This window comes from Chrysochloris asiatica, unplaced genomic scaffold (assembly GCF_000296735.1).
Source record: "Chrysochloris asiatica unplaced genomic scaffold, ChrAsi1.0 scaffold00184, whole genome shotgun sequence".
In the NCBI taxonomy this organism is placed as follows: domain Eukaryota; kingdom Metazoa; phylum Chordata; class Mammalia; order Afrosoricida; family Chrysochloridae; genus Chrysochloris; species Chrysochloris asiatica.
In genome coordinates, this window is record NW_006408702.1 from 6,570,635 (window position 1) to 6,596,984 (window position 26,350).

At 42.0% G+C, this 26,350-nt stretch overlaps 1 protein-coding gene across 1 annotated transcript in view; it reads right to left on the reverse strand.

Annotated features, from left to right (window-relative positions):
* Positions 1–18,894, reverse strand: part of HECW1 (HECT, C2 and WW domain containing E3 ubiquitin protein ligase 1) — a 542,004-nt gene extending 523,110 nt beyond the window's left edge. Inside the window, exon 1 of the mRNA XM_006872147.1 lies at positions 18,832–18,894. Coding sequence (XP_006872209.1) covers positions 18,832–18,858 — 27 coding nt within the window. The 5' untranslated portion in view covers positions 18,859–18,894. The remainder of the gene's footprint in view (positions 1–18,831) is intronic.
* Between the last annotated feature and the right edge of the window lie 7,456 nt (positions 18,895–26,350).

Sequence of the window (26,350 nt, forward strand, 5' to 3'; positions counted from 1 at the left end):
AATCGTTGGACAAGGATGTCATGCTGGGTAGGGTGGAGGGTCAGAGAAAAAGAGGAAGACCCCCAACGAGATGGATCAGCCAGGTGGCAGTGGTAGTGAGGTTGGCCCAGGATCGGACATTGTTTCGTCCTGCTGTGCATGGGGTCGCTATGAGTCGGTTCCAACTCGATAGCACCTGACAACAACAACATGGAGGGTTGCTATGAGTTAAAACCAACTCGACTGCGCACAATAACTACTATTTATGCAGCGTGAGTGTGCTGTACCTCTAAGAGCAATTGGCTGTATTATAAAAGCTGACGTGTAAAGTAATGAGCAATATACTTTAATCTTAAAGATAAAGATAATAATTCTAGAAAAGAGAAGGTAAAATATTGGTTTGTTAATTTTTCTTTTGTCTATTAATATAAACCCTATACAGAGTCGCTATGAGTCAGAATCAATAATAATAATATTGACTAACGAGATCATATTTTCTGGGAAGGAAATAACATCATTTCCAACTAAGTAAGGGAAAAGGAACTACAGCTCACATTTTTGTTCCCAAGTTAAGCATCCCTTCCGTAAGGACACCTCCCTCAACCCCCATCTGACTAAAGTTCTTATTGTGTTCAGACAGTTGTGATCCTCTCCTTCAAAACATCCATATTAGCTACAATTTGAATGACTTTTCTCCTTCACTCAATTATATTACTAGATAATCAGGAATTAGAGATGGTTTTGCCCATCGTTTTATCCTCTGCACTTCGCCCAGACTGTCAATCAACAAATATTCCTGAATGAGTGTTGTTGTTGTTAAGTGCCTTGGAGTCAATTCCTACACATAGCAACCCTATATAAGCTTTCTGAGATTGTAAATCTTTTCAGGAGCAGAAAGCCTTATCTTTCTCCCATGGAGTGAATGATGGCTTTGAACCACCAACCTTGTGGTTTGCAGTCCAGTGCTTATTTTACAGAGCCACCATTCTCCCAATGAATGTGGTAATGGTGGTGGTGATGTGCCATCAAGTTGGTTCTGACTCACAGTGACCCTGTATGTAGTTTATGGGGGTTCAAATGAGCTCTGGTAGCGTAGTGGTTACGAATCGGGCTGTGAACCTCAAGGTCAGCAGTTCAAAACTACTATCTGTTCCACGGGAGAAAGATGAAGCATTCTGCTCCCGTAAAGATTTACAGCCTTGGAAACCCTGTACAGGGTCACTATGAGTCGGAACTGACTCCACGGCACATAACACCAACAACAACAAATCTTTGCAAGAGAAGACAGACTCATTTTTCTCTCTCAAATGAAAAATTAGAAGTCCAAATTTATGTTCTTTAATAATTAGAGTATCTAAATGTTCAACAGATATGTCTACTGTGAGCCGAGAAACTACCCCACGTGTACTGACTCCCCATCTGGAATCATACTTCCAAGTAAAAGAAATAAAAAACAATTGTTGATTCAAGTGATATGCTTCAGAAATCTCTGCATATGCAAAAGGTTGGCAGTTCAAACACCTCAGAAGAAAAGCTTGGTGTTCGACTTCCCAAAAATAAAAATCCTAGTCATTGAGAATCCTGTGAAGAAGTTCCACTGTGACAAATGAGGGTGCTTCAAAAAGTTTGTGGAAAAATGGAATTTAAAGATAATGGAAAATTTCCATGGACTTTTTGAATCACCCTAATATATGAGGTTACCATGACTTTGAATCAGTGCAACTAATACCTGTAATAGTAAATGAGAGGTTATCACGAGTCAGTTGATGTGCTAAGTGCGTTCACTAAAATTCAAGTGCTGTGTTTCAGCTGCTACATTGCTTTATTTTGAGAACTTTCGTCAGCATTGCATAAAGCAAGGTTCAGTCAACAAATGTGTTACTTAATAAATATTGCCCTGGTAGTATAGTGATTATGCATTGGGCTATTAACTGCAAGGTTAGTAATTCAAATCTACCAGGCACTCAGTGGGAGAAAATGAGTCTTTCTGTTCTTGCAAAGACAGGATCGGGTGGTGTTTCGTTCTGCTGTGCATGAGGTCGCTATGAGTCAGTACCAACTCGATGGCACACCACCACCACCATCACCACATTCACTTGGAGAATGGTGGCTCTGCAGAATAAGCACTGGACTGCAAACCACAAGGTTGGTGGTTCAAGACCATCATTCTCTCCACAGGAGAAAGATAAGGCTTTCTGCTCCTGAAAAGATTTACAATCTCAGAAACCTTATATAGGGTTGCTATGTGTAGGAACCGACTCCACAGCACTTAACAACAAACAATACTCATTCAGGAATATTTGTTGATTGACACTCTGGATGAAGTGTTGGGGATAAAATGATGGGCAAAACTAGCACCTCTAATTCCTGACTATCCAGTATGTACAGATAGGTAAAGGAGAAAATTCACTCAAATTATAACTAATATGGATGTTTTGAAGGAGAGGATCTCAACTGTCTGAGCACAATAAGAACTTTAGTCAGACGGGAGGCTGAGGAAATTGTCCTTAAGGAAGGGATGCTTAACTTGGGAACAAAAATGTGAGCTGTAGTTCCTTTTCCCTTACCTAAATGGAAATGATGTTATTGCCTTCCAAGACAATAGGGCCTCACTAGTCAATATTATCATTGTTCTTAAATGCCGACGAGTCAATGCTTACTCACAGTGACCCTGTTCAGGCTTTCTGAGGAACAGCTGGTTCCTCAGAAAGCAACATAATGCAGAGCAGAAATGCCACACGGGGAACCTTAGAAAGAGTAATTAATATCCGTCCACCTAGTGATACAGCAACGACAATACTACCAGAAGGCTTTAGGGCTATACATGACCCTGGTGGGGACAAGTTTAGATGACCACAGAGTTGGTTCTGTGGCTTAAAAAAATTAAATAATGGCCATCTGTCTGCTAGACAAGGGCCCAATGCTGGAAGATACTTATTCAACAGAGTTAGAGCTGAGGGAGATTTTCTGGCAGAATTCTTGGCTGCTCACAAACATTATCACATATCATGTTCCAGAGATGCTTGCTGTAAGAGTAGGGTGCCTCCAGGCACTTAATTGTGGGTGGGTGAGCTAAGTTCGCTGACCCATTGGAGCTAAAGCTGAGGGCCTTCAAGTTTGCTGGCCCAGAGAGCTAAACGCAAGCGTCTTCAGGCTGAAGCTTAATGTGGAGTGGTGTGTCCTGTGAGCATTTATCAGCAACCCTCAAAGAGCGTTGTAATACCGGCAGGGTAGAGAGAGGCCTGCCTGTCTGTGCCCTGAGTATTTCTGACCCTGCATTGTAACTTGGTGAGCTCCCTAGTAAACCCCATACCTATGAATATGGTATCTGAGACCTGGGTCAAACTGAATTATAGAATGCAGCACAAGCAGAAAGTGCTGGAGATGTTTTAGCATGAGTCTGTGAATTGTAGTTCCCATTGTTGTTGTTGTTAAGTGCCATCAAGTTGATTCCGACCCATAGAGACCCTGTATAGCATTTCCAAGGAGCAACTGGTGAGCTTGAACCACCGACCTTGCAGTTCAAATGCCATTGCAGTCTGACGAATTGGCCCACAGCACCACACTAGGAGTCCATAGTTCCCATTAATGGGAACAAATAACCAGCGATCAGAGAAAGTCCACTCATTGTTAAAAGCCATTTGAGACACATGGCTGTAAGATCATATGAAAGGTCGGTCTAGAGGCATTGATGGAAGCCTGCATACAGATGGGGGATGGTTTACACCTGTGCTTTTCTAACCACACTGTCAGCATGAATCCCCTGGAAATCTGATTAACGAGTAGACATTGAGTTCGTGGCTCTTAGGAGTCCTGGTATGGTGCTGTAAGACTAGCACTGTACTGTAAACTGCAAGGTTGGAGGTTCAAATCCACAAACCACTCCTGAGAAACCCTAGACAAGGGCACTATGTGTTACCGAAACAACAGCACTTAACAACAGGTGGGTCTAGGCTGTCTACAGCCTCAGAAACCTATACAGGGCCTCTATGAGTCAAAACCAAGGAGGGCACTTACAACAACTCCACCAAGTGTGTCCAGAGTCTGCATTTCTGGGCCCTTAAGTAATGCTAAGTGAGATGTTGGTGGAACTCTTGCAGGAGACCCTGATTCCATTCCCAGCAAGTTCATTTCCTGCACTGCCATCACTCACCTGTCAGTGCAAACTTTGGGGGTGCTATGGTAGTGTAGTGGTTATGAACCGGGCTGTGAACCTCAGGGTCAGCAGTTCGAAAATACCAGCTATTCTGCGGGAGAAAGATGAGGCATTCTGCTCCTGTAAAGATTTACAGCCTCGGTAACCCTGTACAGGGTCTCTATGAGTCAGGACCAACTCCACGGCACATAACAACAACAACAATGATGCTAAACAGGTTTCAGCAGAGCTTCCAGACTAAGACAGTCGAGGAAGAAAGGTCTTCAATCCAGCTTTCTTTTCTAACTACTTCCTCTTTTTTCTAACTTTTACATTCCAATCACCAATAATTACCAATGCATTTTGATTGCATGTTTGATCTATTTCAAACTGAAGAACTTTGTAGAAATTCTTTAATTTCTTAATCATTGGCGCTAGTGGTTAGTGTATAAATTTGAATAATAGGTGTATTAAGTTGTCTTCCTTTTAGGCATATAGGTATTATCCCATCACAGACAGCACAGAATTTCAAGACAGAACTTGAAATGTTCTTTTTGTCAGTGAATGTGATGCCATTCGCTTGAATTTTTCATTCCCACTATAGTAAACCATGTGACTATCTGATTCAAAATGGCCAATTCCAGTCCTTTTCAATTCACTAATGCCTAGGATATTGATCTTTATGCATTCCATTTCATTTTTTAAGACTTCAAATATTCCTGGATGCATTCTTCATACATTCCACATTTCACTTATTAATGTGGATTTTAGCAGCTATTTCTTCTCATTTTGAGTCATGGTCCCAGGAGCTTTGCTTCATTCACATCATTATGGATGACTCTACTTTGAGGAGGCAGTCATGTTTTGAGTGTCTTTCAACCTGAGGGCTCATCCTCTGACACTATATCACGCAAGGTTCCACTACTATTGATAAGGTTTTCAGGTGTGGCACTGTGGGATAATGTACTGGATAGCAAGATCATTTTTTTGTTTTTGGTTTGTTTTTTAAAGTTTTTATTGTGAATTGAGTGAAAGTTTACAGGGTAGATCATCAGTTTTAGAGTCAACAAATCAAATACTTTGTTTCATTACTATGATTATAACCACCTACATGTACCATCAGTTAACAGTATTTCTCTCTATTCACTTTAGCTCTTTTTTTTTTTTTTTTTTTAAACACTCAGGCATATATAATAATTTACAGCACCAAAGGGCACATTCTGCAAGTCTGCCTCCTAGCTGCCAGCTCTCAGTCTCTCTCTTTCCAGGAATCTAGAATCCTCAGCTGTTCCCCTTCTCCCTGACCCCATCTCTGCCTCCATCTCTGGTGTCCCTGTTTCTCTGGATAAGGTCCCTCACTCCCCTTGTGCTCTTTTCCCTTGATGATCCTAGGATCCTGTTTCTAGATTGTAAGATTAACTAGTCCTCCATTTTTGTTACAAAACCTCTACATTTACAATTGTGACAGTCACAGTTAGTCATGATAATAATTACTATCTCTGGTAGCGCAGTTGTTACAAATCGGGCTGCTAACCTAAGGTCGGCAGTTCAAAACTACCAGCCATTATGTGGGAGAAAAATGAGGCTTTCTGCTCCCATAAAGATTTACAGCCTTGGAAACCCTGTGCAGGGTCGTCATGAGTTGGAACCAACTCCACAGCACTTAACAACAACAATTGAATCATAAGAAGCTTATCCCCATCTCTTTTAACCAGATTCATGTAATCAAGATGAAAACAATTCAGTGTGGACACTTTCTTCCCTCTCACACTCTTAAATTCCCCCCTTGAAACCTTGTAAGCCAGTCACTTTGAGCCTTTATCACCCCTCATTTTAGGTAGCTAATGTTGCCCATCCCTATCTACCCTGTATACAGAGGGGATAGCATTGATACTTGATGTGAAGACTCCTTCCCTCTCTGTTGGTATTTTGAGCTACTACTTCCATGAGTATAGGTCACATTCATCACATTGTAACAATTTACACTCATTTCTTATATCAAAAATTGTTTTTTTATTATCAAGAACTAGTTGAGTTCTGATTATAAAGCCATGGAGGCTAGGTCAGATGTGTACTATCTGCAAGTTTGGGTTTGCTTGTGCATCTGCCCTCTCTTCATAATCAGCTGGATGCTTCACTCTCAGCTCTAGCCCTCCATGGCTATGCCATGGGCTCAGGAGTCCCCAGACCTTATCACACTTTGGACCAACCAGCCCTTCCTCTTCTCTCTCTCATCTCCAGGTCAACGGGAGTCTATGGAACGTGGTTAAACTCAGCCCATTTCTTCATTGCTGCCTTTCCCCCTCTTCCACTCACCAGTAAACCAATATGGTTGCCAGCAAGCTTTGAGTTTCTGTCTTAGAGGGGGGTTTGTCCTGAAGGGACTTGCTTGCTTGCATTGATGGCTTCACAATCTACTTTTGAAAATCAGTGAAAACCAAGTGGATTGCTTATAGTACAACCTCCAACCAATCATGGGATGGTGCAGGACTGGCCACTGTTTTGTTTCATCTTGTTATAAATTGAGGATGACTTGACAATAGCTAACAACAACAAAAGGTTTTGCTAAAGCTGTTGGATCTATAGCCTTAGGGCAGCTATAAAGAGAGCCACTCTCAGAAATAAAAGCCCATGCTTGGTGAAAGAGGAGCTCTCTGAGAAGAAACACTGACTGGGGTAAACATTATAGAGGATTGTTGCCCGTCCCTTCATTTCAGAAGACACGGGCACATGTCAGAGGGCACTAACCAGCAAAGGAACTATTTTATTGCGTAGGAAAAGGTTGGTTAGTTAAGTAAAACGTACACTTGAATATTAACTAAGGGGCTGTAAATGTCTGGCTCCACCATTCGTCTGTCAATTTCTCATACTGTGGTGGCTTGTGAGTTGCTGTGATTCTGGGAAGCTATGCCATGGGTATTTTAAATACCAGCAGCATCACCCATGGAGGACAGGTTTCAGCTGAGTTTACAGATGAAGACAGACTAGGAAGAAGGAGAGATGGACTAACTACAAATATTTACTTACTGAAAACTTTATGAATAGTACTGGAACACCATCAGCACGAGATTATTGAATATTGAAACATGATGAAGAGCACTAATATACTGTCAGCTATAGTGCCAACCCCCTCAGGTTGGAAGGCAATCTATATGTGACTAGGGAAGAGCTGCCTCTTCAAAGTAGATGTGACTGTGATGATGCAAATGGAGTAGCCTTCATTTACTGATAGGGCACAACTCAAAATGGAAAGAAGCAGCTGTAAAAGTCCACTAATAATCACAACATGGGATGTACAAAGTATGAATCCATGAAAATTGGAAATTGTCAAAAATGAAATGAAATGTATAAACATCAACATCCTAGAAATTAGTGAACTGAAATGAACTGGTATTAGCCCTTTTGAGTCTGAGAATCACGTGGCTGACTTTGCCAGTAATGAAAATTGAAGAGGAACGGAGTAGCATTTATCATCAAAAAGAACCTATCAAGATCAGTCATAAAGTACAACGCTATCTGTGATAGGATAATATCCATATGCCTACAAGGAAGACCAGTTAAAACCACTATTATTCAAATTTAAGCACCAAACACTAAAGCCAGTTCTACCAACTTCTTCAGTTTGAAATTGAAACAATCAAGATGTATTGATAATTACTAGTAATTAGAATGCAAAGGTTGGAAACACAGAAGGTTCAATAGTTGGAAAATATGGTTTTCATGATAGAAACAATGCTGGAGATTTCATGATAGAATTTTGCAAGACCAATGACTTCTTCATTGCAAATATCTTTTTTAAACATAAAAGAAGACTATACAAATGGACCTCACCAGATGGAAAACACAGAAATTGAATTGACTACAACTATGGAAAGAGTTGGTGGAAACACGCAATATCATCAGCCAAAACGAGGCCAGGGGCACACTGTGGAACAGATCATCAATTACACATATGCAAGTTCAGGCCAAAGCTGAAGAAAATTAAAACAAGCCCATGAGAGCCAAAATAATGACCTTGAACATATCCCACCTGAATTTAGAGATCATCTGAAGAACAGATTTTATGCATTAGACACTAAAGACCAAACACCAGAAGAGTTCTGGGATGACATCAAAAATACCTACAGGTCATTGAGATGACAACAAAGAAGGAAAAGATCAAAGTGAATGTTGGAAGAGACTTTGGAACTTGCTCTCCAGCATAGAGATGTTAAAGCAAATGGAAGAAATGAGGAGGTACGAGCTGAGCAGAAAATTTCAAAGGACAGCTCGAAAAGACAAAGTCAAATATTATAATGAAATGTGCGAAGACCTAGAGTTAGATAACTAAAAGGGAAGAACACATTCAGCATTTCTCAAGCTGAGGGAACTGAAGAAAAAATTCAAGCCTTGACTTGAAATGGTGAGGGATTGTATGGACAAAATACGAATGATACAGAAAGCATCAAATGAAGGAATATATAGTCACTGTACCAAAAAGAAATGGTTGCTGTTCAACCGTTTCAAGAGGTAACATAGGATCAAGAGCCAATGGTCCTGAAGGAAGAAGTCCAAGGTGCAAAGAAGGCACTGGAAAAGAACCAAGACACTAGGAACTGATGGATTGAAATCTTTCAACAAACTGATGTGGCACTCACTCATTTATGCTAAGAAATTTAGAAGACAACTACTTGGTCAACTGACTAGAAGAGATCTGTATTTGTGCCCCTTCCAAAAAGAGGTGACTCAACAGAATGCGGAAATCATCAGACAATATCATTAATATCCCATGTGAGTACAGTTTTACTGAAGATAATGGAAAAACGCCTGCAACCATTATGTTGACAGACAACTTTCAGAGGTTCAAGCCAGAGTCAGAAGAGGATGTGGAACAAGGGATATCATTGCTGATGTCAGATGGATCTTGGCTGAAAGCAGAGAATACCAGAAAGGTGTTTAGTGACCATGCAAAGGCTTTCAATTGTGTGGATCATGACAAACTATGGACAACACTGCAAAGTATTCCTGAACACCTAATTGTGCTCATGAGGTATCTGCACGTAGACAAAGAGGCAGCTGTTAGAATAGATCAAGGGAACACTGAATGGTTTAAAATAGGAAAGGTGTGCTCCAAAGTTGTATTCTTTCACCACACTTATTCAATCTGTATGCTGAACAAATACTCTGAGAAGCTGGATTATATGAAGAAAAATGTGGTATCAGGATTGGAGGAAGACTCATTAACAACCTGCAATATGCAGATGATACAACCTTGCTTTCTGAAAGCAAAACAAACTTAAAATACTTACTGATGAAGATCAAAGACCACAGCCTTCAGAGTGGGTTGCACCTCAATGTAAAGAAAACTAAAATCCTCACTACTGTACCAATAAACATCCATATAAATGGAGAAAAGATCGAAGGTATCAAAACTTCATTTTGCTCAGGTCAACCATCAACATTCATAGAAGCAGCCATCAAGAAACCAAATAACATATTACATTGGGCAAATCTACTGCACGGGACCTCTTTAAGTTGTTCAAGAGCAAAAATGTCAGTTTGAAGACTAAGGTGTGCCTGACACAAGCATGGTATTTTCAATAACCTCATAATGCATGTGAAAGTGGGACAGTGAATACGGAAGACCATAGAAGAATTGACGCATTTGAGTTACAGTGTTGGAGGAGAATATTGAAAGTACCCTGGACTGCCAGGAGAACAAACAAATCTGTGTTGGAAGAAGTGCAGTCAGAGTGCTCCTTGGAAGCCAGGATGGCCATACTTCATCCCTCATACTTTGGATATATTGTCAGGAGGGACCAGTCACTGGAGAAGGATATCATGTTTGGTAAGGTGGAGGGTCAGAGAAAAAGAGGAAGACTTCAGAGAGATGCCTGGCACAGTGGCAACAGCAATGGGCTTGAACCTAGCAACAATTGTGAGTTGGTCCATAAATGGACAGTATTCTGTTCTGTAGTACATAGGGTCACTATGAGTCAGTACCAACTCAATGTCATCTAACAATAACAAATATCTGGCTGCAACAGTTACTCATATGTGGAAATAGTCTTTGTGTGAAGTCAAATGCATAAACTTACAGTCAATATTGATTGGACCAGTCAAGACAAAGAGGAGGACGTAGATGAATGCTGGCATTCTTGTGAGATGAGCCCTATTGGAATGTGCCCCTTGGGCAGTGGAACTAGCTTAGATGGCACTGCCACTAACAGATGTGAGGATCCTGTCCCTCTTTCATTATACTCTGAAAATCCATGTGTAAATGAAGCAATGGTAACTGGGAGAAAAGCAATGGTAATTGACTTTGGCCAATTCCATTCTTGGGAAAGGGCAATCTGACAAGGATTTGGGAATTGGTTTGTATAAAGGATGGAAAAGAAAATTATCCGAGAATGGACTTGCATTTCAATCAGGAGCAGTGTGGTGCTGGTGGTAGTGGTTGTGTGCCACTGAGTCTGTTCTGACTCCAAGTGACCCTATATAGGATTTCCAAAGCTGTAAATCTGTACCGAAACAGAAAGCCTCATCTTTCTTCTGTGGAGTAACTGGTGTATATAACTACTGACCGTGAGGTTCACAGGTCAGCTCATAATCCACTACATAATCCACTACAGCAGCAGTGTAGTGAACCCATAACTCCCAGAACACCCAAGGAACTTCAGTCTGTGGTTCTGATGTGTGAAGGTAAGCTAAGTGTGTCTATGTCCAGTCAGTTGCCCACTTCTACTAGCTATGTAAAAGGAATCGCATTGCAAGAGCATAGAGCACATTCTCTGACTTGGGGTGGCAAAACTTAGCACCTACATCAAGGAGAGAAAGGAGGGGGAGAAGACATTAGACTGCCCAAACCTCTGAGCCAGTCAGGAGGGGTCCCTGATACAGGGGGCATCATCACTTGAGAGGAGCATGATTGCAGATAGGCACAAGACAAGCAGAAACAAGGGTTCCCTATAAAGACCAGCAGAGAGGTGAACTGGGTAAAGATTGTGGCAAAGGAAGGTCATGTCCCCACTGATCTACCAAGGACCCCTTGTTGTTGGCTGTTTGTGTTCTCTCGAGTCAGTTTCAGCTGATAGTGATCTTATATAGGGTTTTCCTGGGCTAATAGTGGGTTTGAACTGTGGACCTACTAGCAGTCCAGTGCTTATCCTACAGTGTCACATCAGTGCTCATTAGCTGTTTAAAACTGTTGCTTAGGAAAAATATGGGCTAGAATTGGCAGAGCATTTTTTTTTGAGAAGCTATGGTTCTGATTCCTTTTCTCTAAAATGATGTTTTTGAGAAAGTCATCAATAATATCAATCCAATGTTAAAACTACAGTCAAAACACTTGGCAGCACAAATAAAGTACAAGGTGCAGAGGTGGTGACCTCAGGGCTGTATTTTGCTGTGAGTCCATAGAGGCAGTGTGGGTTCTAGAGCTGCACCCAGGGGTGGGCGTGCAATGGCAAAGCAGTGAAGCAGGGTGTCCCTGGGATCCCTCTTCTTCACATGCCCTTACGCTGCTGTCATTTTCTTCATAGAACTTGCCAATTTCTGACAGAATGGTATATGCTTAACGGTGCTAATCATTTTCTAACAACTGTAATGGGAACTCCTTGAAGGAGGGAGCAGTCTGTTTTGTTCACTGCTGTATCCCTAACACCTGCCCAGTGTCTAGTACATTGAAGATTCACACTGAGGAAATAAATGAATGATTGGGTCTACACCTCCATCTAAAACACCCAAGCCTGGCTGAACTGGTATCATGTTGTTTTTGTCATTACATGCCATCAAGTCGGTACCGATTCATAGCGATCTTATGCACAACAGAACGAAAGACTGCCCGATCCTGGACCAACTTCACAATCCTTGCTATGCTTGAGCCCATTGATGCTGCCACTGTGCCAATCCATCTAGCTTGGGTTCTTCCTATTTTTTCCCAGCCCTCCACTTTACCAAACAAGATACCTTTCTCCAGTGACTGGTCCCTCCTGACAATATGTCCGAAGTATGAGAGACGAAGTCTGGCCATCCTGGCTTCAAAGGAGAACTCTGGCTGTACTTCTAACACAGATCTCTTTGTTTCTTCTGGCAGTCCCTGCTACTGGTATAATAAGGGTTCTTATTCACAAGGAGCTCTTGTAGCGTAGTGGTTACAAATCGGGCTGCGAACCTTAAGGTCAGAGGTTCGAAACTACCAGCCGCTCCGCGGGAGAAAGATGAGGCTTTCTACTCCCATAAAGATTTACACCCTCGGAAACCCTGTACAGGGTCGCTATGAGTCGGAACCAACTTGACGGCATTTAACAACAACAACAACAACATTCACAAAGCTGCTTTGGCCCAGAGTGATCCAGGATGACTTCCATCCAAAACTTTTAAGGAGAATGTTGTTAAGTGCCATTGAGTCAGTTCTGACCCATAGCAACCCTGTATAGGGTTTCCAAGGAGTAGTTGGTGAGCTTGAACCACCAATCTTGCAGTTCAAACCAACTTTGCAGTCCAGCCAGTGCATTTACCCAGAGCACCACACCAGGACTAAATCCTACTTGTACTATTTCTGTACAATGTTGTGTTTGTTTTACAGAAATAATCTGTAAGAAGGAAAGGATCACTAAATGCTGACTTATTGTTTGAAATGGCATAAAGCAAGAGCTTTCATTAGGAGAGCAGAGCTTAGCAAAGAGACCCAAGGACCCACATATGTTGACATAGTGCTAGTCTGACTTTATGCAGAACATTAGCAATGCTGCGTTCTCAAAGAATTCTGTACCACACAAATGGGATTGATGGGAGGAAAAAAAAAACAATGCTGAGGACACATCTAGCTCTTGTTGAAACAGAAAATGTTGAGCTGAAAATCCAATGGTACCAAGAAAGGTTTTTGTGGACTCATGTCAAACTGGCATTACTTTGAACAAAATCTCACAGTCTACACTATTTAAAATGAGCAAAGCTCAAAGCTGTCAGCTACACAAGCCTGATTTTTGTTTTTTCTTGCCACATGCTGTCTGAGGAAAAGCATGCCCCGGTTTAAGCCAATCTTTGTATTCTCCTTCCTCTATAAGATTAAGTCCACAAAGGGACTAGAAATAACTTTCCCTTTAAGTGGAAAAAGAAAAATTATGTTTCAAGGTCAGCCCAGACACTTTATAAAAGCACTTACTTTGAAATAACATGACAGAATATGTATTCAAGACAAAGAGCTTCTTGATAAAGCCCAGACTTGGAAGCTGTTCAGTGGCCATGGCCTTGATTCGTGCTCTGCAGCGTGGTCCTGCTGGGCACAGTTAATAGAAAGGGTTACAGCCTTTATAGTGTGGTCCTCTGGGGAGGCTGCATCAGGATGATGGCACTCCAAAACAGTTTTGGGGACTGGCTGTTGAGCAAGTCAGCAGGATGAGTTTATGTCTGTGCTGAAAATACTGCTTCCTAATAGAAAATACTTGTGGTGTGGCACTGTGGGTTAATGTGCCAGACTGCAAAGCCATTTGAACTTCAAGGTCGGCAGATCAAGCTGACCAGCTATGGTTGCTATGGGTCAGAATCAACTCGATGGCACTTAACAACAACAACAGAAAATACTTCTGGTGTGGCTTTGTGGATCTGTACTGGACTGTGAACCACAAAGTTGATACAGTGTTGCTGTGAGTCAGAACCAACCAATGGCACTTAACAACAATGGAAAATACTGGTGGCAGAGTTCCACCAGATATGAGGCTACAGCCAAAGCTACCCAGGTGATGGGTGTTCTACAGGGCCTAGGGAGAAGACAAGAAGTCCCAAAAGGAGGAGGTCCTTCTCCGGACAGACCCCTTCAATGTTCCAGGCAATAAAGGGGTGGCCCGGTGGTTCCTAGCTCAGTGGGCTTCACATGCAGGGGAGATAATGCCTGCCTCTTCAGTAGTGGTTACAGGAGAGTTAATTCAAATTTGGGAAGCCAAAACAAAAGAAACAGGAGGAACATGTGGAGGAGAGAGAAGAGCATGAACAGGGCAGCACTCATCCATCCAAATGAATTGCAACTCAATGTTGTTGTCAGCTGCCGTCAAGTTGGCCTCTGTCTCCTGGCAACCCATGTGTACATGTGATCTTTAGGGAAGCAGTTCCCCAGGCTTTCCCTCAGTGTTGCTGTGTGAGTTTGAACACCACCAACTTCTAAATTTGAAATTGACTGTAAACTGCTTGTACCCAACAGGCTCCTCCCATCTCTGTAAACATAGAGAATGAATTATGAGCTGCTGATTTTCTCTTGGTGTTAGGATGATAAATTATGGGGTTGAACAATGGCTTCTGACTGTCACTTTATGCCCGGGAGACTCTACATGCGAGATGTTTCATGTGCATGTTGAGGGGAGCTGGCTGTGGGCTTCACCCATTCAAGGAGCCACACCACTGTCTCCTAATGCCTTCTCTAAGCAGAAGGGTGAGGTTGGGGGAAGGTGTAGGAAATTTTGGAATGTTTTCTATTTTGAAGACTTAAGCAAAACCACAAAAGGTACGAGTCCAGAAGAGTTCCTGCATAATACAGTTTCCGAGCAAAGGGAATAGACTGAGAAGGAACAGTCTGTATCCATAGAGGTATAAATGCATGAACGGGCAGCTGCATCTCCTGCTTTCTCTGTGATCTGGAAGAAACCCAACCTGTCTGGGGGTGTTGCTTTCTACATGACAAGATTTTTAAGGTGTCTTATTCTTCCAAGTATGGCTACCTAATACATGCCATGATGCAGAAAGAAATCAAATAAGCATGCTTTTCTCTCTGTCCCCACCTCCCCAACCCCCACCACACATCTCCCTTTCTAGGGTTGAGTACAAAATAGACTAATAAATTTCCCTTTAAGTGTAAAAGTACATGTGTTTAAAGAACTGCCTCTAAAAGCACTTACTTTGAAATAAAAGGTCAAGTTATGTATTCAAAACAAAGAGCACCTTCATAGAGAAGGTACTCAAAAGTTAATCCCTCTTCTCTCCATACAAAGGAGACAATTTCCATAAAGGATTAGACCCTGGCATTTGCCCCTACTCCAGATCTTTCTGACTAAACTCTGAAAGGCCCAGAAGAACTGATGACAAGTCTCTGGAGATTGTGGCAGATTTGGGATGTGCAGTTTAGAGGCCATTTGCAGAAAGAACCTGTTGAGCAACCAGAGGAACGTGGGTGGCTCCTGGGTAGCTTCTGGCTGTTGACTCCTTCAGGCCTGCCTTTGTTTCTGAGGTGAAGTCATCATGGTCTTCTTAGGGCATTTGAGCCACAGACTGAGCTGGGAGTACAGGGTTAGGAGTGATTCTGTCAGGCTCACCCACTGCACCATTTTACTTCCTCTCTCTCTCTTTCATACTCACAGCCTCTGCTTCCAAGAGGATCCAACAGATACAGAGATGCTAGAAGTTCTAATGCATTGGCGCTATTTTTTCCCCTAAAAGGACAGGCTTCAGGAAGCCAACCTTTGAGTTATAAAATTCTTGCCTTTGTGGCATTAGACATGCAGGTAGATTTTTATCTGTTTATTCAATTGCCTTAGTCATAGTCACCTAGAGGCTTGATTCTCATCACTTTTAGCCATGGAACACAATAAGAATCACTCCCTGAGATCTGTTCATCATGCAAATGCCTGGGATCCACAGGCAAAGGCATAAATGGAGGTTTTGAGATGAACCTCTGGGCTGAGATTCATTGGTTTCAGCACCAAATTCCTGCTGATTGAGCTTCTTTTGGATACAAGCATTCATCTTGCTGAGGAACATTCCAGAAGCTACAAAGTGTACTTCATATGATCAATGAAATGGTCCCTATTTTATCTCCAGATACTTACAAAAGTCTAGCTAGTGATCGTGCAAACCCATCTCCGAACATGGTTCATGCACCTTTTTAGAAGGTATCATAGAGACTAGTCCCAAACCACTTAGCATTTATCTCCCATGGAAACTGCAAAGAGGCTTGCTGAAACCTGTCCCTTCAGGCTTCAGATGTAATTGTTGTGCAGAGGCTGTGGTTATGCTCCCATTTCACAAGCCAAAGTCCTTAGGAATCATCAGTTTAATCCCAACTTCAGTTAGCTGGAAAATCTCAATGGCATAAGTGTCAGTGAGACAACTAGGACACTGTGCTTCTGGCGTCACCGAGAAAAATTTCCTGTACTTCTCTGTGCACCCATTTAACCCTGCTGTTAGATTCAAAGAGTTTTCTTTCAAGGCAAAGGTTGTGTTTCAAGATTGTGTGAGCCAACATTCCCTAGGACACGGAAGCCCTAACTTCCTACAGGTACCAGTCCCAGAAAGAAGGGGGACCAAATGTACCCAAAGGAGAAATATCTGGTATTCTGAAGACTTTTCACGCATGAAATCTTCACAGATGAAGGAAAAACACCAAAGTCCAAGGGGAAGGGAAACAAACTAGAGGGCTGTGCTTTGGAAACGGCAACTTTCCTTGAGTAAAAGGGATTGCCGTGGATGGCAACCTCATCGAAGTCAGACTAGAGCTGATGCTTCATAGGATTTTCAATGGCTGCTTTTTCAAAAGTCCATCTCCAGACCTATTCTTCTGAGGTCCTCTGGGTGGCTTCCAATGGTCAGTCTTGCAGTTCTGTAGCCCAAGTTTTTAACTGTTTGCTCCAGCCAGGATTCCACCTTCCCCAAAGGAGGAAGACCAGAGGTTGGAGCAGCTGAGAGAACTTGGGAGAAATAAAACCCCTACTGAACTCTGATGCTGCAAATATGTTACTACAGCTTGGAGTGGAGGAGTGGAGGGCAGCAGAGGATTTTCTAAATGCGTTACAAATGACAGATATTCCCTAACCAGAGAAAGAAGTAGAAATCTGAAGTCATTGAACAATGACTGTTCGTGGATATTTGGCAGCACATGAGAAAGCACTATTTTAATGCTTCCCTGAACACTGCACATACTGGGCTTATTCTCAAAGTGTCTGACTCAGAATTTACTAATGAAGCTAGTTATCCTCTATGTGAGTGGGAAGCAATGTTTCATGGAAGAGACCACCTGAGTCTGGGTGCTCCCTCTCTCAACTGCCAGGTGATGAGCAACAAGATGCTCACTTAAAATCCCAGGCTCCCATCTCCTCATCACTGGCCTTTTCAAGCATTGGCTGAATAGGTATGTGGATGTGCTTAGTACATTTGCCAAGTGCAAGGTCAGCAGTTTGAAACTACCAGCTGTTCCACAGGAGAAAGATGAGGCTTTCTGTTCCCATAAAGATTTACAGCCTCAGAAACCCTATACAGGGTCGCTATGAGTCGGAACCAACTCCACAGCACATTACTACCACCACCACCATGCTATGGGTTGATGTGCTGGACTGCAAAGTCAGTTTGAACTGAATGGTTGATGGTTCAAGCTCACCATCCACTCTTCAGAAACCCTATATAGAGTTGCTATGGGTCAGAATCTACTCGAAGGTATTTAACAACAATATGCAAATGTAAGATTTCATTTCTTTTTGAAACGAAAGGCTTATATAAGAATTGGCCAAGTAGTCTTATCAAGAACCCAGAAGATTAGAACACCCGCTTGTTGTTGTTGTTGTTAAGTGCCGTCGAGTCGGTTTTGACCCATAACGACCCTGAATAGGGTTTCCGAGGCTGTAAATCTTTACGGGAGCAGATCGCCTCATCTTTCTCCCGCGGACCAGCTGGTAGTTTCGAACTGTTGACCTTCCAGTTCACAGCCCAATTCGTAACCACTACGCTACCAGAGCTAGACCTTCTTAAATGCCCCGCTCCTCATTTCCTTACTTTATTTAATCTTATTCTTAATTTAATTTAATCTTATTTTAATACTTAATTTAATCCTTTATGACTCCTTTTTTCTTGTAGAAGAAAGGAAAACAAGGATTGTTATCTACTTCTTAAGATTCTTGTGAGTAGAACGAAACTCACACATGAAAAGCGTTCAACAGAAATCATGACACATAGTTAGTGTCAATCAGCGTCCGTGGTGATTATTGTAAACCAGGGTGGCCACTGAAATGCTTGTAATACTGAAATATAGGAAATAAGTACTTTGAGGGAAGTCTGAGTGTGGACGACACTCGGAGGGAGAGCCAGCTCAGCTGCAGAGACTGATTCTACTGAATTATCAGCCAAATGACCAGCCAGGGTGGAATCAGGTGAGCTCAGGGAAGACACTGTAGATTTTGTCTGGTGCATCCATATTATCTGTAATGTAAGTGTCCATGGACTACCCAACTTCTGCCCAACTCCCTCTCAACTCAATTAACCATAACTGGTCTTCCTATATTTTTGCTCTCTCAAAATACACTACTTACAATGGATAGAACACATTTTTTACAAAGATAAATCTAACGTAGTACTTCTGGTTTTAGTGACCTCACACTATCTTTTAGCTAAAATCCACCCATTTATTTTATCTGGTTTGAGACTCATTTCATCAAATGCACCACATGGTTGTAAAGTCTCAAACCATCAGTGTGTTTCCAGGTACAAATTCACTTGTGACAACTGTACATTCACATCACACAAGAGAGTCTCAACATGCAAAGAACATCATCTCAAAAATGAAGCATAGTTGGATTCTGGGGTAGATGCAGGTGGTGGAGGAGGGTCAGTGGATGGATCTTAAATGTCAGGCTGCCCTTGAGCTTATTCCTGGGTTGGGACAACTGCCACAGGCTCTGGGAGGAGGCACATTCCATTATGAGTGGAGTGGTTTATAATGGAATGACATGGATGGTTTCTTATAATCAGAAAAACACACTGACCTTCACACTACACAGGTGCAGCAGCATAATGACCCACCGCGTGTACACGCATCAATTCCTGGGGAAAAGTCCAACGAGGTTAACTCAGCGTGTATCCCAAGCAAGTAAAATCAGTGACATTACCCACACAACAAACCATGTTCCCCCCGCCCACACCAAGGAACCTGTCTTAACCAGCTGACTTGTAAATGGGTAAAACAAAACACAAAAATCCTACTTATTTTAGTAAATGGGTAAAATCTAGCAAGCAACATTATTTTATGCCATAGGTAATCTGATTTTGATGTTTAAATGTAGACTTTAGACAGAACCATGGAGATATAGATATAGATATATTGTTTTTCTTCTTCAGGAAGCTAGGGCATGAAGTTCTTTTACCTCCATGCTCTGAGAAAAAACTCCCTAAAAAACATCCTCAGATATGTTCCATTCACAAAATCCCCTCAACCAGATGGGCGTAAATGGAGCTGCAATATCACCAACTTTATCACAGAGCCTTTACTGGCTCAGACAGTTGTATCCAGTATGATCAATCTCTGACAACCTGTGTATCAGTCCGTTTGGAATCAGGGCCTCCCACCCTACCCTCCACCCAGCAGCAGTTCAGAGAAACCTGTCCAAGATTAGCACAAAGGACTTGAACTGTGAGATGCTAGCCCAGATAAAATGCTGGTACCAGACAATCACTTTGACACAGGGGCCTTTATTTTGAACTTATAACCTCTGGAGTTGAAATCTCCACAGATATAATCAATATGGTCTTTTTTCCAGGAGAAGGGAATATATGAAGTCAGCATTTCCAAACTCCAGTGAAACCCAAAGTTTTGCTGACAAATGAATTTGTGTAAAAAAGCAAGTAGCAAGCTTGCATTCTGGGTGCATGAAGACCTGCACAGGGGGAGAGAGAGAGAACCCCCCCCACACACCCATCAGTATCCCGCTTTATGTGGAGGACTACCACGTTGGGTGCTGCTTGGCTTCACATACTAGTGGACACTTAGCAGCACTCCCTCCTTGAGGACTCTTTCTCTGCCATAGCCCCCAGTTTCCCAACTGTACAGGCCCTTCCTCACTCACCATTTCCATGCTGAAGTTGTTAAGAGCTGCCGAGTGGTTCTGATTCATACCGACTTTGTATAGGGTTTCTAAGGAGCAGCTGGTGGGTTTGAACCTCTGACCTTGAGATTAGCATACCAGTGAAACCCAAACCCACTGCCATTGAGTTTATTCCAACTGACCCCAACCCTATTGGGGCAGAGCAGAACTGCTCCTTAGCGTCTTTTGAGATAGTAAATTGTATGGGATCAGACATCCCTATCTTTCTCCTGTGGAGCAGTTGACAGATTTGAAATCCTAACCTTGAGGTTAACAGTCGACCACTTAACCCACTGTGCCACCAGGGGTCCTTAGTAGGTCCTTAGGTGCTCACAGATTTGCACTAGGAGCTCACATGCCTGCCCACACCCTCAATTACTATTTGAACATTGATAACTCCAAATGTTCTATTGCAGCTCAGAGCTTTTGTTTGAACTCCACAGCCACCTCAGAGTCCAAAAGGAACTCAGGATCTTAATCCTCACACCTGATCTTCTTCCCAAAGCCCAGACTTAGTAATGGTTCCTCCATCCACAAAGAACACCCCTCAGGAACTTAGAGATCCACCTGCTCATCTCTCTTCTCACCTACCTCTTCCTCTTCATCACCCAAATGTGGAGAGTTTTTATGATCCTAATTCCCAACAGAGCTAGAATTCATTTACTTCTCATCCATTCTAATACTTGCATCATGCCCACTATCTCCTGCCTTTCACCCACTGTGCTCAGTCACCCCTGTCTTGTCTCCCATATCCACGTTTGCTCCTTCAAACACATTCTCTACAATGGGTAGTCCCTTGCTTTTATGGTCTCATGCTTCTTTTTGGCTAAAATCCACCCACTCATTTATCTGGTTTACGTCATCAAACAGACAGCATGTACACAGAGTCGGAAATGATCTAGCTGTGTCTCCTCCTTGGTCTCCCTGCCTGGGCCCCTCCTCTCTGCTCATGATACTCCTCTACTTGGGAATTTCCAGCTCTCTTGAGTCACTCACATCTCTGTTACTTGGAGAGTGTTTCCTTCTGCCTCAAATGTGCCTCCCTGAGCCTATCCACTGGCTTCTTCCTTCCTTCAGCCTCAGTCTTTTGTCTCCCACCTGCCCTGGGCCAGGACAGATGCCCCTAGAACAGTACTCACTACTCTTGAGGCTTTAAAAATAATCCTAAAGAGCTAATTTAAAATTATTTGCTTCATGTCCAACTTTCAAAGTCAGTCCAGAGATCTTTGGGTGGGGATAGGGAAGCTGCTGTCTTCAGTACATTATCCAGTGCTTAGTACAATGAGAGGTATAAATGATACATCTAATAAGAATTTGAACCATCTTGGAGGAAGCACAGTCAGCATGTGCCTTAAAAGTGAGAATGGCAAGACTTTGACTCCCTTACTCTGTACAAGAAAAAACATTCTCTAGGAAAAAGCATCTTGGTTGATAGAGGGAAACCTCAATGAGATGAATTGATAACAATGGCTGCAGCAGTGGGCTCAGTCACACCAGTGATTCTGAGAATGGTACAAGAGAGGGCACTGGTTTTATTAGACGTAAAGTCACCATGACTTCGAGCTGACTTGATGGTAACTAAAAACAGCAAATCAGAATTTGATGGTAGAGTGATCAAAGCAGTCCTTGAAGAATTCAGAGTTTAGATGTTAGAATATATAGAGTATTTTGTTACACATAAGCTAAATGTTGATCCAATCAATTAAACATACATCTACACACACATTAGGAAAAGTAAGCAGAAGAGGGGGAAAAAAAGATCACTCACATTAGACATTATCTATTTCTGAGTCAGAACTACTTGACGGCACCTGACTACAACTATTTCCACAGCACATAACATTGTGGATACTAGGTTTTGCTACCATTTTACTTTTGACAAAGTAGTTGTTTCTTGTTGTTGTTGTTGTTGTTGTTAAGTGCCGTCGAGTCGGTTCCAACCCATAGCAACCCTGTACAGGGTTTCCAAGGGTATAAATCTTTACGGGAGTAGAAAGCCTCATCTTTCTCCCGCGGAGCGGCTGGTAGTTTCGAACCACTGACCTTAAGGTTCACAGCCCGATTTATAACCACTATGCTTCTTACAGTCTAGTAATTGCTTAACTGCAAAACCTGATGCTGGAAAAGAAATAGTACCTTCAGAAAGAGGAGTGGGAACAGAAACAGAGATATTATAAGGGAAGTGGGCAAGGATTCAAAAGAATCCAGCTCAAGGTCCTAAAATCTCCACCACCCAACCATGGAGGACCTGGAAGGAACCCTTTCCAATCAGGAATACACTGGAGCCCAATGGCAGTAAGGAGTGAAATGGGGCAGCTATCTACAGGCCAGCAACCACACGTGTACTTCTTTCCTCTTCTTTTAGCCTTGGTTTAGCTTTACATGTATACACTTGTTCTTTTTTTCTGGCTTTCAGGATATGGTCTCATAACAGTGAATTAAGTGCAAAGAAATCATGTAAAGAAAAACCCAGTAAGAAATGACCACATTAAAGATGAATGAACTTTTACTTTGTAAATCACCTGAGATTAGACTATACTTTCTTCAAACATGCAAGTAATTTATATGCAGCTTCTTCTATTTGACTCAAGTAGATGTGACCTTTGGAAAAACACACTTGGAGCCAAAGAGCCATATGAAAGTCAATTGAGAAAGTAAGCTTCTGAAGAGTCTGCCAGTAGGGTCTGCATAACGCACACCAACGGAGAGCAGGCATAGCATCCCAAGGCTTGGGCCTTAGCTAAGACTGCTCCTCGATAGGTCTTGCCTCTCCAAGCTCTCGCCTCCTCTTTACCCAGATGCCTTCCAGTTGGTTCTGATCCAGGACAACCCCAGGTGTGTCAGAATAGAAAGAACTGTGCTCCACAGGGTTTTCAAGGACGATTTTTCAAAAGTAGATTACCAAGCCTTTCTACCCAGGCGCGTCTGGTTGAGCTCAAATTCCCAAGGTTTCAGTTAGCAGTTGAGCAATGTTGACTGGACCACCCACGAACATGACCTCTTCTCAAATTGACATGGCCCATTACTATCTGTTAATGTTGAAAAGAGAGTGATTCCACCTCCATGGCCGGATTCCACTACTATTATGTCATCTGGGGAGAAGTTACAATTTTTGAAAATCAAATAAGTCAGGTATGATATTATTCCTATGCTAGTATTGATCCTGTCAAAATAACTAGTTTTTTAATTAGTTACATAAATAACTAAGATGCAAAAACAAGTAACAGAAAACACAACACTGACCTTCAGGCAATAAACTAGCTTATCATGTACCCCCCATACACACAAAAGCTATTTTGTTGTTTTGCTTTTCTGCTGTTCCATTTGATTATGCAAGACCAACAGTTCAAACCTACAAGCTGCTTCTCAGAAGAAAGATAAGGTTTCTGCTCTCATAAATATTTACAGCCATTAAGAACCCTATGTTGTTGTTGTTAAGTACCGTTGAGCCAATCCTGTCCCATAGCGATACTATATAGGGTTTCCAAGGAGCGGCTGGTGAGCTTGAACTGCCAATCTTATGGTTCAAACTGATTTTACAGTCCAGTGCATTAACTCCTAATACCGCATCAGACTCCCTGGGAACCCTGTAAAGGGTCACTATGAGTCAGAATTGACTCAGTGACAGTGGGTTAGATTTTATTTTATTTGCTGCTTGTTAAGTGGAGAATAAGTGAGGAAGATACTGAGAACATGAAAGGAATGGATAAAAACTAGCTATATGAAAGATGACACTTTTTAAAAAAAACTTTTTTTCTAATTATAGAAACACTATAAATTTACTGTTTTAAAAAGCCAACTATACACAGTCTGACTGGCTACTACAAGAACAAGCAAGTTGTTCGCTGGGGAACCATCAAGACAAGCAATCAAGTCTCTTCAGGACAACCCCCCCTCCAAGACTGAAACTCAAAGGAAACACATGAGCAGGCATGTAAGCTTGATGGCAACCACGTTGGTCACCTGGTGAGTGGAAGGGAGAAAGGCAGCAATGAAGACATGGGCCAAGGTCGACCACATTCCATAGACTCCCATCGACCTGGGGATGAGAGAGAGAACGGCTGGTTGGTCCAAAGTGTGGTGAAACTTGGGGACACCTGAGCTCATGGACATCATGAAAAATCTAGCTGATATGAAGTGAGATGAGACACACAAGAATGCCCAAACATGTAAATAGTACATACTTGACCTAGCTTCGATGGCTTGAAGATCAGAACTCGACTAGAGAAAGAGAAAAAAAAAATTTTTTTGATAAAGGAAACAAGTGTAAATTGCTACAATTTGAAGAACTTGACCTATACTTATGGATGTAGTAGCTCGAAATACCAATTGAGAGAGGAGTTTCCACTTCAAGGATCAATACTATCCCCTCTGTATGCAGAGTTGATAGGGATGGGCAACTTAGACATTCACTACCTAAAACGGGGGAGTCCTGGTGTGGTGCTGTGGGCTAATGCATCATTCTGCAAAGTCAATTGAACTACAAGGTTAGTGGTTAAAGCTCACCAGCTGCTCCTTGGAAACCCTATACAGGGTCGTTATGGGTCGGAATCGACTAGACAACACCACCTAAAATGGGAGGAGTTATAAAGGCATGAAGGGACTGGTATATAAGTTTTCAAGAGGGAGTTTAGTTTAAGAGTGTGAGGGGGAAGGTAGAATCCCCACTGAATAGTATTCATCTTGTCTAAATGGGTCTGGTGAAAAGAGATGGGGATATGGTTCTTATGATTCAATAGTGAGTAATTGTTATCATGACTAACTGTGACTGTCACAACTGTAAAGGTAGAAGTTTTGTAACAAAATGAGGGGAGTACTTAATCTTACAGTCCAGGAACAGAGAACCCTAGGATCATCGAGGGAGAAGCGCATGAGCAGAATGTGGGACCCTATCCAGAGAAACAGTGACACCAAAGATGGAGACAGAGATGAAGGCAAGGAGAAACAGAGCAGCTGAGGACTTTATACTCATGGAAAGAGAAAGGCTGTGTGCTGGCAGTCAGGTGCTGGTGGCCAGGAGACAGGCTCGCAGAATGTGCCCTTTGGTTGTTTAAATTATTACATATTCCTGAGTGTTTTTGTGTGCATGACCCCCAACCTCACTCCAAACACACACACACACACACACACAAAAAAAAAAAAAAAAAAAAAAAAAAAAACCCAGAGGGAATAGAAGCAAATACTGTTGAATGATCATGCACAGAGGAGACTGTAATCATTGCAATGAAATTATGTTCTCCCATGTAAACTATCACTCAGTTAACAATAAAAAAGGTTTTTTTTGTTTTGTTTTTTTTAAAAGCCAACCATACAGACAATAAAAAAGACAAAGTAAAAAAAAGTCACTCATAACCCCCTCTCGGGAGACTCCAGAGATCCTAATTTGAACCAAGTTTCTCATTGCCAAAGCTCCTGAGTAGAACAATTGGAACTAGTGTTGGAAATTCCGGTTTCAACTTTGTTACTGTGAACCCATCAACATTACTGGGGTGGGGGTGGGGGGGCTGACCAGTTCTGCATTGCCCCATGCTCTTTTTTTCGGTCCCTAGCGTTGATCTCATTTTATATTTTCAAAGGATATAAAAGTTGCTATCAATGTTCTATCATGTCAAGAGGTAGCATATGATCAAGAGCCAATGATCCTGAGGAAGATGCCCAAGGTGCATTGAAGTCATTGGCAAAGAACAAGGCACCAGGAATTGGTGGAATACAAATTGAAATATTTCACCAAAGTGATGCAGAACTCAAGGCACTCACTCATCTGTGCCAAGAAATTTGGAAGACAACTACCCGGCCAACTGACTAGAAGAGATCTGTATTTGTGCCTATTCCAAAGAGAGGAGACCCAACAGAATGTAGAAACCATTGGACAGTATCATTGATATCCCATGAGAGTGAAGTATTATTAAAGGTGATACAGAAATGGCTGCAACCACATATTGACAGAAAAGTTCCAGAGGTTCAAGCCAGTTTCAAAAGAGGACGTGGACCCATGTAAACTATCATATAATTCACAATAAAACATTAAAAAAAAAAAAAAAAAAAAGAGGACGTGGAACAAGGGATATCATTGCTGACATTGACTGAATCTTGGCTGAAAGCAAAGAATACCAGAAAGATGTTTACTTGTGCTTTATTGACTACGCATCAGGATTGGAGGAAAGCATATTAACAACCTGCAATATGCAGATGATACAATCTTACTCACTGAAAGTCAAGAGGACTTAAAATACTTACTGATGAAGAGCAAAGACTACAGCCTTCAGTATGGGTTGTACCTCAATGTAAAGAAAACAAAAATCCTCACCACTGGACCAAAAATAACATTCATATAAATGGAGCAAAGATTGAAGTTGTCAATGACTTCATTTTGCTCAGATCAACCATCAACACTCATAGAAGCAGCAGTCAAGAAATCAAATGA